Genomic DNA, 14,601 nt, shown 5'->3' on the forward strand with positions numbered 1-14,601 from the left:
AAAGAGAAATGACATCCATCCAGAAGTTGAGTCCCTTGGCTCAATCAGTACAGCCAGCTAGCCACTTATGGTATGGACAGTTCAGAGTAGCATGTCTTTGGGGGAAACCGGAGCACCATGAGGAAACCCACATGGTGAGAACATGCAAATTCCACACAGAAAGGGCCCCGTCGGCCATGAGGTTCGAACCCGGAACCTTCTTGCTATGAGGCAGCAGTGCTAACCACTGCACCACCCATCAAGCATTACTTGATAGAAATATATGTTTGGCATGCTTGAAACTGGAACAGGCTGTTCTGATTGCTACTTGTTTTGGTTAGTTAAATCCTTGAGCTTTATCTTTGCTCACACATTCTGCTCTCTGCTTAATGAAGGTTATATTGACCAGTATTGTCTTTTTTCTTTCATAAGATTATGACCCTGACGGGTGATGTAATGGCACATAATGTCTCTCTTCTTAAAGACAGTAGTGTAGTCCAAACCAGTGGTGTAATGCTTCATTTACGTTACCTTGTCATACATAGATAACTTAGCATCATCAATCACATCATCATCATCATCATCCAATCACAAAGCTACAACACATTCTTGATTGTGGATATATATTCATGTTTGTCCTACAATAAACTGAGAAACATCTCTGAACAGGGTGGCATGGTGGTGTAGTGGTTAGCGCTGTCGCCTCACGGTAAGAAGGTCCGGGTTCGAGCCCCGTGGCCGACGAGGGCCTTTCTGTGCGGAGTTTGCATGTTGTCCGCGTGGGTTTCCTCTGGGTGCTCCATTTTCCCCCACAGTCCAAAGACATGCAGGTTAGGTTAACTGGTGACTCTAAATTGAGCGTAGGTGTGAATGTGAGTGTGAATGGTTGTCTGTGTCTATGTGTCAGCCCTGTGATGACCTGGCGACTTGTCCAGGGTGTACCCCGCCTCTCGCCCGTAGTCAGCTGGGATAGGCTCCAGCTTGCCTGCGACCCTGCAGAACAGGATAAAGCGGCTAGAGATAATGAGATGAGATGACATCTCTGAACAGCTGTGTCTGTGTCAGTTTGCTCCCGGATTGATCCGTGAGGCACAATCTCCTAGATAGCAAACAGTCTACATTCCTACATCATCCATCCATTATCCGTAACCGCTTATCCTGTGCAGGGTCGCAGGCAAGCTGGAGCCTATCCCAGCTGACTATGGACGAGAGGCAGGGTACACCCTGGACAAGTCGCCAGGTCATCGCAGGGCTGACACATAGAGACAAACAATCATTCACACCTACGGTCAATTTAGAGTCACCAGTTAGCCTAACCTGCATGTCTTTGGACTGTGGGGGAAAACGGAGCACCCAGACAAAGCCTGGGCAGACACGGGGAGAACATGCAAACTCCACACAGAAAGGCCCTCGTTGGCCACTGGGCTCAAACCCAGAACCTTCTTGCTGTGAGGCAACAGTGCTAACCACTACACCACCGTGCCACCCCATTCCTACATCATACTTTGTCAATTCAACCAGTTTACAACACGAGAAGATAAACTTAGTATCTTTGCACCGCCGTATAATATTCTTTATATTATATGGACACATCTACCAAAAAAATGCAAGTTAATCAAAGTAATTTTAATTTTGAACCGGTTCACCATTTTGAGAATGCGTGTCAAGTCAGAGGAAAAACACTGGGAGTGACGTCATTGGAGTGAAATATTAGGAAGTATGTCACTCAGATCTGCGACATATTTCGTATGAAAAATGCAAATTTTTCAACACGAGAAGATAAACTTCATATCTTCAAGCCAATGTGTGATTTTTCTCTTTATTATACAGACACCTTCAGAAACAAAAAGTACCCAAATTTATCAAAACAATTCACTGATTTCCCCTGGAGTGAGGATACTGAAAAATATGTCATGGTTGTCGTTCTCAGTGTCCCGGCTGTAGCTCGTATGAAAAATACGAGTAGCGTATTTCCCAGTAAAGCACTCGTGTCTATATAATATGTATTACTTAGAATGCTTACAAAGGGAACTCAAACCCATACAAGTCTCATGAGTCTTACAAATTTGTTGTTTGTTCAAGATTGTTGGATGTTTTACAATTACAACATTGAGGACATCATATGATGTAGCATGGAAAGCCCAGGTGCTGCTGAGCCAGATGCCATAAGCTGATTTGTTAGCTGAAGGTTTGCTAGCTAAATGTGTCCATTATAGGCAACTCATCATTAAGAACATGAACTACTGTTTCGGGGTCATTCATTTTACTTCAGCACTCATACTGTTATTAAAGCAGTGCTCTTTTACCATCGGACACCAAGAGATGTCAGTATTTCTCTGTCGGTCGCAACATGTTCATTTTGTGTATCTATGAGGCAAAGATTGTGTTTGTTATTAAGTCTATCAATTTTGTTGGAGGTTACGTTTTTGTCTCCATTTGTTTGTTTGTCTGTTCCCAATGTAACTCAAAAAGTATTGGACAAATTTTGATGAAATTCTGAGGAAAGGTGAGCCATGGGCCAAAGAACAACTGATTAGATTTTGATGCAAATCCAGATATGTGTGTAGAGCCAGAATTTGTTTTCCTGTTCCTTACGCAACTCAAAAAGTAGTGAACAGATTTGGATGAATTTTGGTGTACAGCTTTAGTATTATCCTAGGTTCAGGTGATATAGTCATCCTGGGTATGACTTTAAAGTGCAACCAGTGGGGAGTCTCAGGTCCAGGAGGACTTGAGTATTGGGGAAAGAGGTGTTACCATTGCCCTTAATCACCATTGCTCCCAGGTCTGCTTGGACCTGGAGTCGTAGCACCTGCCTGGGTTCCAGCTATGGGTTAAATAGTACATCACCAATAAGGTGCTGGCAGCAGGGAGCTTTTCGGTGCAGCGTGGCAGATGAACCCAACAGGGTCAATGGCACACCACCAGATGGCATGTGGAAGAGCCACTCAAATGGCCAATGGACGGCATCTCCTGGCAAGCAAGTCAGTTGTCACTTCGGGGCGACTTCCATACCCGTCAGGTCTGTGGCACTTTTGTGCACCACTTGGCATCAGGTCTGGAGGTCCAGAGAGACAACACGATGGGTGCACGACATTGATTGTTTAACCTTACTGTGCAAGGCATTTCATTAGGAGAGGAGAATACCGTAAGTCTGGTGCACTCTGGTGCAGGCCTTGCGGCCCATCTGCGTTTCTGCGCATCCTAACGAAGCAGTCATCATCGCTAGCGATGGACAGCCAACGACGAGGTTCAGGTGATTTGATTTTGATGTTGATAATATGTGACTTGGTGGAGGTATGCACCAAGTATCGACCAAATACCCTTCTAGTATTCAGCATAACTTAATGTCATATCAATAAAGTACATAGTTTTACAAACCAGTTATCTCATCTCATTATCTCTAGCCGCTTTATCCTGTTCTACAGGGTCGCAGGCAAGCTGGAGCCTATCCCAGCTGACTACGGGCAAAAGGCGGGGTACACCCTGGACAAGTCATCACAGGGCCAACACATAGACACAGCCATTCACACCTACAGTCAATTTAGAATCACCAGTTAACCTAACCTGCATGTCTTTGGACTGTGGGGGAAACCAGAGCACCCGGAGGAAACCCACGCAGACACGGGGAGAACATGCAAACCCCGCACAGAAAGGCCCTCACCAGCCGCGGGGCTCGAACCCGGACCCTCTTGCTGTAAGGTAACAGCGCTAACCACTACACCACCGTGCCACCTGCACCAAAGATCATCATCATCAATAATAATCATCAATAATAATAATAATAAGTGTTGCCAGCTAAAACAAACCTTGCCCAGTTGCACTTATGATGAATATGAAGGAAGATCACACACACACACAAAAAAAGATTTTGACCTTTTTGGTGACCTTGACTGTGATTTGACCTTGTGTGTGAATATACTTGACCAATAAACATGGTTCTGATTCTGATTCTCATTCGCACACCGTACTACTCTCAGCCAATCAGAACACACCGTAGTACTCTCAGCCAATCAGAACACACCGTACTACTCTCAGCCAATCAGAACACATCTGAAAGAATAAGAATGAAGATATCGCGAAAAAACGATTTAGACCTTTTTGGTGCCCTTGACCAGATGACCCTCAAAATGTTGGCGGTTCTAATTGAGACCAATACCCATCTATCCTGAAAGTTTCATGAAGACTGGTCCAGCCGGTTCATCCGTAATATCATTAACAAAAAAACAAAGAAACCCCACCGAAAACAATATTTCGCCCCCTGGTGGACTCCGTCCCGGGCGAGGTAATCATCATCATCATCATCGTCGTCAATCATTATCACTGATAACAACAGTAATAATCATCATCATCAATCATCAATAATAATAATCATCATCAATCGTCATCAATAATCATCATCATCATCATCATCATCATCAATAATCAATCATCATCATTAATAATAATAAGAAGAATCATCATCAATCATCTCATCTCATTATCTCTAGCCGCTTTATCCTGTTCTAATAATAAGAATCATCATCGTCATCATCAATAATAATAATAATAATAAGAATCATCATCATTATCAATCATCATGAATAATAATAATAATAATAATAATAATAATAAATCATCATCATCAATAATAATAACAATAATAATAATCATCATCATCAACCATCAAGCATCATCAATAATAATAATAATAATAATAATAATAATATCATCATCATCGATAATAATCATCAATCATGATCAATAATCATCATCATCATCAATCATCAATAATAATAATCATCATCATTAATTATTATTAATAATATTATTATTAATATTATTGTTGATGATGATTATTACTACTACTGATGATGATTATCAATAATAATAATAATCAATCATCATCATCAGTAATAATAATCATCAATAATAATCATCATCATCAACCATCAAGCATCATCAATAATAATAATATCATCATCGATAATAATCATCAATCATGATCAATAATCGTCATCATCATCAATAATAATCATCATCAGTAGTAATAATAATCATCATTAATTATTATTATTATTATTATTATTATTATTGATGATTGATGATGATGATGATGATTATTATTACTACTACTGATGATGATTATCAATAATAATAATAATAATCAATCATCATCAATAATAATAATAATAATAATAATAATAATAATAATAATAATAATAATATCATCATCGATAATAATCATCAATCATGATCAATAATCGTCATTATCATCAGTAGTAATAATAATCATCATTAATTATTATTATTATTATTATTATTATTATTATTATTAATATTATTATTGATGATGATTATTACTACTACTGATGATGATGATGATGATGATGATCAATAATAATAATAATAATAATAATAATAATAATAATAATAATCCATCCTGATGATGTAGTTCTTCACTCTTGCTTGTGTCTGAGCTCTCAGTCTCCTCCAGAAGCAGCAGTTCGCCTTCCGTTAACTTGGTGTCGCAGTGGTTCAGAGCGCGCGCGCCCCGGTCCCGGTGTCCCGCTCAGCAGTTCCTCAGAAGGGCGGCGCTCTTCTCCCGAGCAGCAGTTAAAGAGCGCGCGCCCGACCCGAGCGGCCCGAGCGCAATGACTCGCGCGCCTTCTTCACGCCACGGGAGCTTAACGGGACCGCGGCCGATGCGAGGAGCACGTTAACGCTTGAAGAGCGCTCGTGGGTATTGCGCGCACGCGTCTATCGTGTGTGTGTGTGTGTGTGTGCGCGCGCGCAGCATTGGGCCGGTGGGCAGCACGCGGACACCATGGCCGCCGGGCGCAGCTCGGTGAGCGGGATCATGCAGCAGCAGCAGCAGCCCGAGGCGCCGAGCTCCAGTGACTCCCCGCCGCCGCACGGCTCCGAGGACGAGGAGCAGCACAGCGGAGCGGCGGCGCCCCACGACCCCGAGTGGACCGAGGAGAGGTTCCGGGTCGACCGCAAGAAGCTCGAGCTCATGCTCTTAGGTAAAAGTTCTGCTCATGACCTGAATAATAAAAGAAGAAGAAGAAGAGAAAAAAAAACAGTCTGCTGCTGTGGATGCCTTGGTTACTAACTGCATGCTTCCACACTGAGTAGTTTGCCAGATGTTCGAGCCTTAAACTAAATACAGAAGTAAGGCCACGTCCATACTGCAGCACGACATGGAAAAAACTCTCATAAACAGTACTTTTTCTAGGTATAAACAGCATTATTGTGCCATTCAGGGCGCTATGACGCACTGTTCGGGTTGAGAATAACACAATGAGGTTTCTATACTGCTTTTAAAACACTGTCTCTCCCTCCATTCCTCCACACTCAGTCCTGTTTATTACCACTGATCATTTTAAAGAAGAGTGGTTTGATTGTGGAGTTCTCACTTATGCTTCATTTCCCATCACCTTTATCTGCCTCCTAAGGCCCAAGCTGTTTTTTTTACATGCATTTTTTTATTTCTTTTTGCTATTTGGGCTTATTAGAACCTGATTAGAATAAAAACTAAGCATCATCTTTTGATAAGATGTACTTTTAGAGAAAAAGTATGTCCACATATGTGGATTCTTGTTCCGAATTTCCATAAAGTGCTGTCCACGCATGTGACCGCTAAGCCCTAGGAGGTTAAACAAGCTTATAGGTTTCTTATTCGTGCATGGCACGGCAAGAAGGTTCTGGGTTCGAGCCCAGTGGCCTACGGGGGCCTTTCTGCATGAAGTTTGCATGTTCTCTCTCCCCGTGTCTGCGTGGGTTTCCTCCGGGTAGGTGCTCTGGTTTCCCTCACAGTTCAAAGACATGCAGTTAGGTTAACCGACTGCTCTAAGTTGTCCGTAGGTGTGTGTGGTTGTTTCCCAAGCCCAGAAATGGGAGGGTTGCGGCAAGAAGGGCATCTGGTGTAAAACTATGCTCCAATTAATATGACACGTCGATCAATAGGGTCTACATGGACCCTGACCTGGCAACAGGGCTGGATAGGGGAGAAGATGATAACGATAGGGTTCTTATTCAACACTAATGTCATCTCTGGATGGTTTTTCCTAACCGCATGTTTGTTGGTTTGTTTGTTTGTTGATTTTCACATCAACTTTACAACTTAGAAAAAAAGGCATTCACGTTTGTTTTATTCTACCTTTATTTTTTATCCAGGAGTACTGAAAACATTTCCATTGATGTCCTTTTCCCCACTTTTGTTTACACTAAAGGATTTATTTTCCACACAGAAGCCACATAGGCGATTATGTAATATATTGTTTGTTAATAACAACATTATTTCTTACTCTAGTAATGAAATCTGCTGCATAGAATTCATTAAAAGCGTCATTGCTTTGATGTGAGCATCCTGACCATGACTCAGTCACTCAGTATTCGAGGTAGCGGCAATATTTCTGTTCATGTTGCATTCATTTGTATCTTTAACTAGATAACATTAATATTAACATTAAAGCTTCAGTGTGTGTGTGTGTTTTTTTTTTTTTAAATTCATTGCAATCATGGCCTTTGTGGTGTAATTACGAAACCATATTTTTATCCATATTGCGCAGACCTTGCCAATAGGAGTCAGTGTTGAAATGCACAGTCCACGAGACAATCACAAATGCTTTTATGAGTTGTTTTGCTGCTTTATTTTCTCACGAAATGCTTTGTTTTGATTCATCGTTTGGATAAGGTCATCAGATTTGCTGATGATGCTGCACTTTATCGATAAACGCTTGTCACTGGGGTAGCAGAGACTCCCTTAAAGGTAAACTAAATTTCACGGACCTCAGTATAGATGTTTCATTTGTACAATAATGTTTTTGGGTTTTTTTTTTCTAGATATCAGATTCATAAGGCTTTCTCTTCCTGAACTTTCCACTGACTAACACATTAGGTCCAAGTGGCTTGTGATTTGTAACTTAAAAAAAAAATCAGGACCCCATGACTGTGCTTCACAGACCCCACTGTTGATATGTACGTCTTTTATATTTATACCTTTAATTCAAGGACCTAGAGAATATAGTGTACCTCCTTTAAACTCTCACTCACTGTTGTACATGTTAGGGTACTGTGACAATGTAATAGTGTTGGCAATGCGTCTAGGTACAGTCCTGGGTATGACTTTAAACTGCAACTGGTGGGGTGAGTCTCAGGTCCAGGAGGACTTGAGTATTGGGGAAAGTGGTGTTACCATTGCCCTTAATCACCATTGCTCTCAGGTCTGCTTGGACCTGAAGTGGTAGCACCTGCCTGGGTTCCAGCTATGGGTTAAATCGTACATCACCAATAAGGTGCTGGCAGCAGGGCGCTTTTTGGTGCAGTGTGGCAGATGAACCCAACAGGGTCAATACCACACCACCAGATGGCATGCAGAAGAGCCACTCAAATGGCCAATGGACGGCATCCCTTGGCAAGTCAGTTGTCACTGCGGGGCAACTTCCATACCCGTCAGGTCTGTGGCACTTTCGTGCACCACTTGGCATCAGGTCTGGAGGTCCAGAGAGACAACACGATGGGGGGCACGACATTGTTTGTCTTACCTTATTGTGCAAGGTGCTTCGTTAGGAGATGAGAATAGTATGGGAGAGCTCACGAGGCCAGATGTTCCGTGGCGGCTCGGCCGGGCCATTCTCTGTTGCTCTGGTGCAGGCTTCGTAGAGCAACGTGCTGTACAACATACCCAGAGCAGCCCAGAGAGCAGTTTAGGGTTAGGTGCCTTGCACAATGGCACTTCAGCCGTTCCTGCTGGTCTAGGGAATCAAACCAGCAATCTTTAGGTCCAAAAGCTGCTTTTCTAACCATTAAGCCATGCCCTCCCTCAACCAGTGCAGACCTTTGAACCTTTTTAACACAGGAGAAAGTTGCTATGACTCCTCATGCAAACGTATACCAAAAAAAAACAAAAACAGTTGTAAATGAACTGGTTTGACTGACAGTTTTTTCCATTCCGCAGTGATATTTGAAAGGACCATATTAAAAATGTACTGCTCCCTTGCCCAAGGGCCCAACAGTGATTCTTTAGCAGTCCTAGAATGCCTTCTAGTCACGAGAAAAGTCATCGGTGAGGTAATCATCCGAACACAAACTATGACCAAACCATGGCACTATAACACCCCTACTGTTCATCTGTAATTCACATTGCATACAAATTTCCTTTTAATATGGACCACAGAGGCTTCATCATTACCATACAAGAGAAACTAAGCGTAATGTTTTTTCTGTACTGCTTGTTGCTGGAATGGCATTTGAAAGCAGCTGGAAGAGAGAAGTCTGAGCGAATAACAAGCTCATCGTGCCAAAGTAAATGTACGTAACTAACTTATGGCTGTATGATTAGATCGATTTATTGTCCGACATAAACCGGAAATTCAGATCACAATTGCTCACCAGCAGCTTTGATCCAACAGCTGGCACAGCTAAGATTCACAGAGTGATAGATCTGTTGACCAATCCGTCAAAGGTGTATGAAAATAAAGCCCGATGAGGGACTTCTTCATAATGTTTAAGCCTTGCCTCAAAGTGTCAAGCACACAGGCATCATGCAGCATGTCCTATCACTACTCTGATGTTTTTGCACTCATTTCTTTGTTTGGCTTCTGTGTATTCGAGTAGATGTATGCGTGTGAAAGAGAAATTTTCCATTCTCGGGCTTTAAAAGAATTTTTCCCGGCTGCTTCATGTTGCCGCAGCACTCACTCATCAGCTTAATAGCACTGCACAGCGTTTATTTCTTCAAGCGTTTCAGTGCAAAAGTGTAAGCAGGAACAGGTGCCAACACCATCTAGACCTTCCGAGCCGATTGATCAATATTCAAGGCTCTCTCTTGTGTCGAGCTCTATTATACAGCTCGGACAGTGACGTTAATTATTTGGCTTTAAAATGGGTTTGTTTGAATTGGCACTCATGACCAGTGTAGCATTGCGTAGGCTTTGGCGTGCAGTGTCACGGCAGAATGGCACATGCAGCGTTTCTACACTTAAATTTAATTCAGCTAATTTTTTTTTTTTTTGTCTGCTTCCATTAAACAGTTCAGTCCTGAGTCATTTGGAACATGTAAATTTGGAACATGTAAATTTGTATTCATCATCTGGGCCCGGAGATGAAACGACACCATCAAGACATGAGAAAGAAAGCATATCTGTCTGTTTCCTGTCAAAGTGTAAGGCTCAGGATGTGCAAATTCTTTAAGTCAGAGCCTTAGGATGTATGGTAGTGAACTTCTCACGGAAATATTGAGGAGTCAGTTACTGATGGGTTTTACATGGTGAAAGGCAGGCACTCGTTACATTCACTGGATTTCATGAGCATAATATGCATTGGTGTAAAATACTGTATGTACATTTAAAAAAAAAACATTGAGTTTTATTCTATCCACATGCACCGGATATGAGCAATCGTGCGCTCTGATTGGCTACTCTATTACTAGAATATCAGCTCATATACCGTGAGTAGAGAAAAACAAAATGGCAGAGCGTGTTGCTGAACCAACCGAGGATGAAATAAAAACTTTACTTGAAAATTAAACCCCCAAAAATGATATAAAAAGCAACAGAATATGGAATAAAAGTACAACCCCGATTCCCAAAAAGTTGGGACAAAGTACAAATTGTAAATAAAAACGGAATGCAATGATGTGGAAGTTTCAAAATTCCATATTTTATTCAGAATAGAACATAGATGACATATCAAATGTTTAAACTGAGAAAATGTATCATTTAAAGAGAAAAATTAGGTGATTTTAAACTTCATGACAACAACACATCTCAAAAAAGTTGGGACAAGGCCATGTTTACCACTGTGAGACATCCCCTTTTCTCTTTACAACAGTCTGTAAACGTCTGGGGACTGAGGAGACAAGTTGCTCAAGTTTAGGGATAGGAATGTTAACCCATTCTTGTCTAATGTAGGATTCTAGTTGCTCAACTGTCTTAGGTCTTTTTTGTCGTATCTTCCACTTTATGATGCGCCAAATGTTTTCTATGGGTGAAAGATCTGGACTGCAGGCTGGCCAGTTCAGTACCTGGACCCTTCTTCTATGCAGCCATGATGCTGTAATTGATGCAGTATGTGGTTTGGCATTGTCATGTTGGAAAATGCAAGGTCTTCCCTGAAAGAGACGTCGTCTGGATGGGAGCATATGTTGCTCTAGAACCTGGATATACCTTTCAGCATTGATGGTGTCTTTCCAGATGTGTAAGCTGCCCATGCCACACGCACTAATGCAACCCCATACCATCAGAGATGCAGGCTTCTGAACTGAGCGCTGATAACAACTTGGGTCGTCCTTCTCCTCTTTAGTCCGAATGACACGGCGTCCCTGATTTCCATAAAGAACTTCAAATTTTGATTCGTCTGACCACAGAACAGTTTTCCACTTTGCCACAGTCCATTTTAAATGAGCCTTGGCCCAGAGAAGACGTCTGCGCTTCTGGATCATGTTTAGATACGGCTTCTTCTTTGAACTATAGAGTTTTAGCTGGCAACGGCGGATGGCACGGTGAATTGTGTTCACAGATAATGTTCTCTGGAAATATTCCTGAGCCCATTTTGTGATTTCCAATACAGAAGCATGCCTGTATGTGATGCAGTGCCGTCTAAGGGCCCGAAGATCACGGGCACCCGGTATGGTTTTCCAGCCTTGACCCTTACGCACAGACAGTCTTCCAGATTCTCTGAATCTTTTGATGATATTATGCACTGTAGATGATGATATGTTCAAACTCTTTGCAATTTTACACTGTCGAACTCCTTTCTGATATTGCTCCACTATTTGTCGGTGCAGAATTAGGGGGATTGGTGATCCTCTTCCCGTCTTTACTTCTGAGAGCTGCTGCCACTCCAAGGTGCTCTTTTCATACCCAGTCATGTTAATGAATTATTGCCAATTGACCTAATGAGTTGCAATTTGGTCCTCCAGCTGTTCCTTTTTTGTACCTTTAACTTTTCCAGCCTCTTATTGCCCCTGTCCCAACTTTTTTGAGATGTGTTGCTGTCATGAAATTTCAAATGAGCCAATATTTGGCATGAAATTTCAAAATGTCTCACTTTCGACATTTGATATGTTGTCTACGTTCTATTGTGAATACAATATCAGTTTTTGAGATTTGCAAATTATTGCATTCCGTTTTTATTTACAATTTGTACTTTGTCCCAACTTTTTTGGAATCGGGGTTGTATTTGATGGTAAGACTGTATTTTTTAAATTTTTTCAAGAATTAATATTCTAGCATTTTCACAAATTGCTTACTTCCATTTCGCCGGTTTGTTTACATTCTAAGTGGAAATGATTTTGTCGGACTTTTTGTATAAAGATTTTGTTTATTGAATTTGCAAAAAAAAAAAAAAGAAATGCTCTGTTTCTCAAAATCCAGTGAATGTGGATATAATAATAATAATAATAATAATAATAATCCTCGGTGCTATGTGCCTCGTCGGCTATCAGCTCATGTCCGACTCAATTTTGTGAAATAACTGTTAAGTAGCACAGAAAGCAGACAACAGTCTTAGAACATGAACATGTCCAGGAAACTCTCCCACACATTCACTCTGTGTGTGTGTGTGTGTGTGTGTGTGTGTGTGTGTGTGTGTGTGTGTGTGTAATGCAGCTTCTAGGGCAGGATTTGACACACAGACATACACACTTATTCTAGCCCACTAAGTGATAGTCCTGTGGAAATGCAAGATAAAAATGGCAAGAAGCATGCTTCTATAAACAGACCCAGTTTGTTCTGGCTAAATTACACACTTTCGAAAGCTTATAACATAACTGTTTAGAGATTATACGTACATACCATACTATATACAGCCTCTAAATATACAGTATCTTCCATTATCTGTTTTTCCAGTCATACAACCTCGAAAGCACATCAGCAAATGTGAGATCTTCTGCAAGTTTGAAAGAGATCATCTTAAATGTTCAAGACAGTGTTAGTGTTAGTGCTTTTCCACTCTCGGTGCCTAACCTCAAATTGTTCTGGGCTTTTGTGCTGCGAAAGAACAAGTTCTCTGTCAATTAAATCACTTCTCTTCGAACACCAGAAACCTGCTGGTCTGGAACCAAGGAACCAGTTATCAGAGACTGGAGACGAGGGTCATTTTGTTGCCATGACAACAGCTCAAGGAGGTCATGTTGTTTGCAAAAACACAATGAAAAGGAATTAAAAATGTCTAAATTTTTATAATGTTTTGAAGGAAATGTGCTAAACCCCTAAAAAAAACGACATAGACGGATTGTGGAAGAGACAAATACTTCACTGGCAGCGAACTGTAGAGCAGGCTTTGAGAATAAATTAAAACAGCCAAAAGGCAAATTTAATTATTTTTTCTTTTTTTATTGGCATTTATTTGTAGATTTGCTGTGGTCGTTCTACAATGTCTGCTCGGACCACTACTCAAGCATGAACAATCACGCTGTTCTGTAGAGATGCTGTGATGGCGTGCCAGAGACTATATGTCATAGTTTAAAAAAAAATCATCTCTCTCTCACAGCTGCAGTTATGCCTTACACCATCTGTGCTAGTGTGATGCTTTGCTTTTCAGTGTTTCGCCACTTTATTACATTCCTGAAATGCTGAGCACATAACTGTATATAGGGCATCTTTTCTGTTTTCCTGTCCGACCAGGTGAATGCAGTTTCTAATTTTTGTCAGTATAATGCACGATAACTCAGAGATCGTTATGGCTAGTCAGTGAGGTAAAAAAAAAAAGGTTGCAGATTGTGAGAGCATCTATGGATGGTTCAGAGATTTCATTCAGGGGAAAAAAATTTAAAGTCATTAAAAAATTATTAGTGGTGTCCAAACGTATACAGTATGTTCACAGGATATGAGTCGTTTTTAAAGAAATCGAGAAAGACCCAAAGCCTGGTTTGTTTCAGTCTGACGTTCTTTCAATTCTAACGTTTTGTGACAGCATCTCTGGGCTGTGTGCTAATTTGTTCGTGCTAGTAGTGAATGAAAGCTAGTAAGCTACCTGTCAACAGTATACAAAGTGTTATGCAAAGCTATATCAGTGCACTGAGGTTTGAGATGGATTTCCAGTAGAGTTGGTGCTGTGGTTTCTTGAATTTTTGAAGCTCTATTTTAGCTGTCTGCACAAGTCTGTACTGATTCTGTCAGACGTAAAACCATGACAGGCCACAAGAAGCTACCCAAAGTCTGTCCAAAGTCTATTTTTGGTGGCTAGTCGATGCTATGCTAGCGTTGTTCCAACGTCTGTTAGCTGAATCAGAACTCATCCTGATATCTTCTCCCAAGAATTAACACTGTTGTCCATGCTAGTATTTTGGTCGAGGTAGAATTTAGTGAGTAATGTACCAAATACAGTACCTTCATTATTACACTGGCTAACTATTTAGTGCAGCAATTATTTATTAGTGACCAAGATTACATTACAGACATTTAGCAGAAGCTAGATCTATAGAGCGATATACAACAAACCCAGAGCAGCCTGTAGAGCAGTTGGGAGTTAGGTGCTTTGCTCAAGAGCACTTCAGCCATTCCTGCTGGTCCAGGGACTTGAACCAGCAACCTTTTGGTACCAAAGCTGCTTTTCTAACCATTAAGCCATGGCTTCCCCTATGATTAGGTCAGGTACCTGAGATCTAACCTGCTATGTTGAACAAGCGTAACGTTG

General features: G+C 41.2%; 1 protein-coding gene across 1 annotated transcript in view; it reads left to right on the top strand.

Moving 5' to 3' along the window:
* Positions 1-5,539: 5,539 nt before the first annotated feature.
* Positions 5,540-14,601, top strand: part of bicc1b (BicC family RNA binding protein 1b) — a 172,942-nt gene continuing 163,880 nt past the window's right edge. Inside the window, exon 1 of the mRNA XM_060939572.1 lies at positions 5,540-5,984. Coding sequence (XP_060795555.1) covers positions 5,786-5,984 — 199 coding nt within the window. The 5' untranslated portion in view covers positions 5,540-5,785. The remainder of the gene's footprint in view (positions 5,985-14,601) is intronic.

The sequence above is a fragment of the Neoarius graeffei genome, chromosome 14 (assembly GCF_027579695.1).
Source record: "Neoarius graeffei isolate fNeoGra1 chromosome 14, fNeoGra1.pri, whole genome shotgun sequence".
Classification (NCBI taxonomy): domain Eukaryota; kingdom Metazoa; phylum Chordata; class Actinopteri; order Siluriformes; family Ariidae; genus Neoarius; species Neoarius graeffei.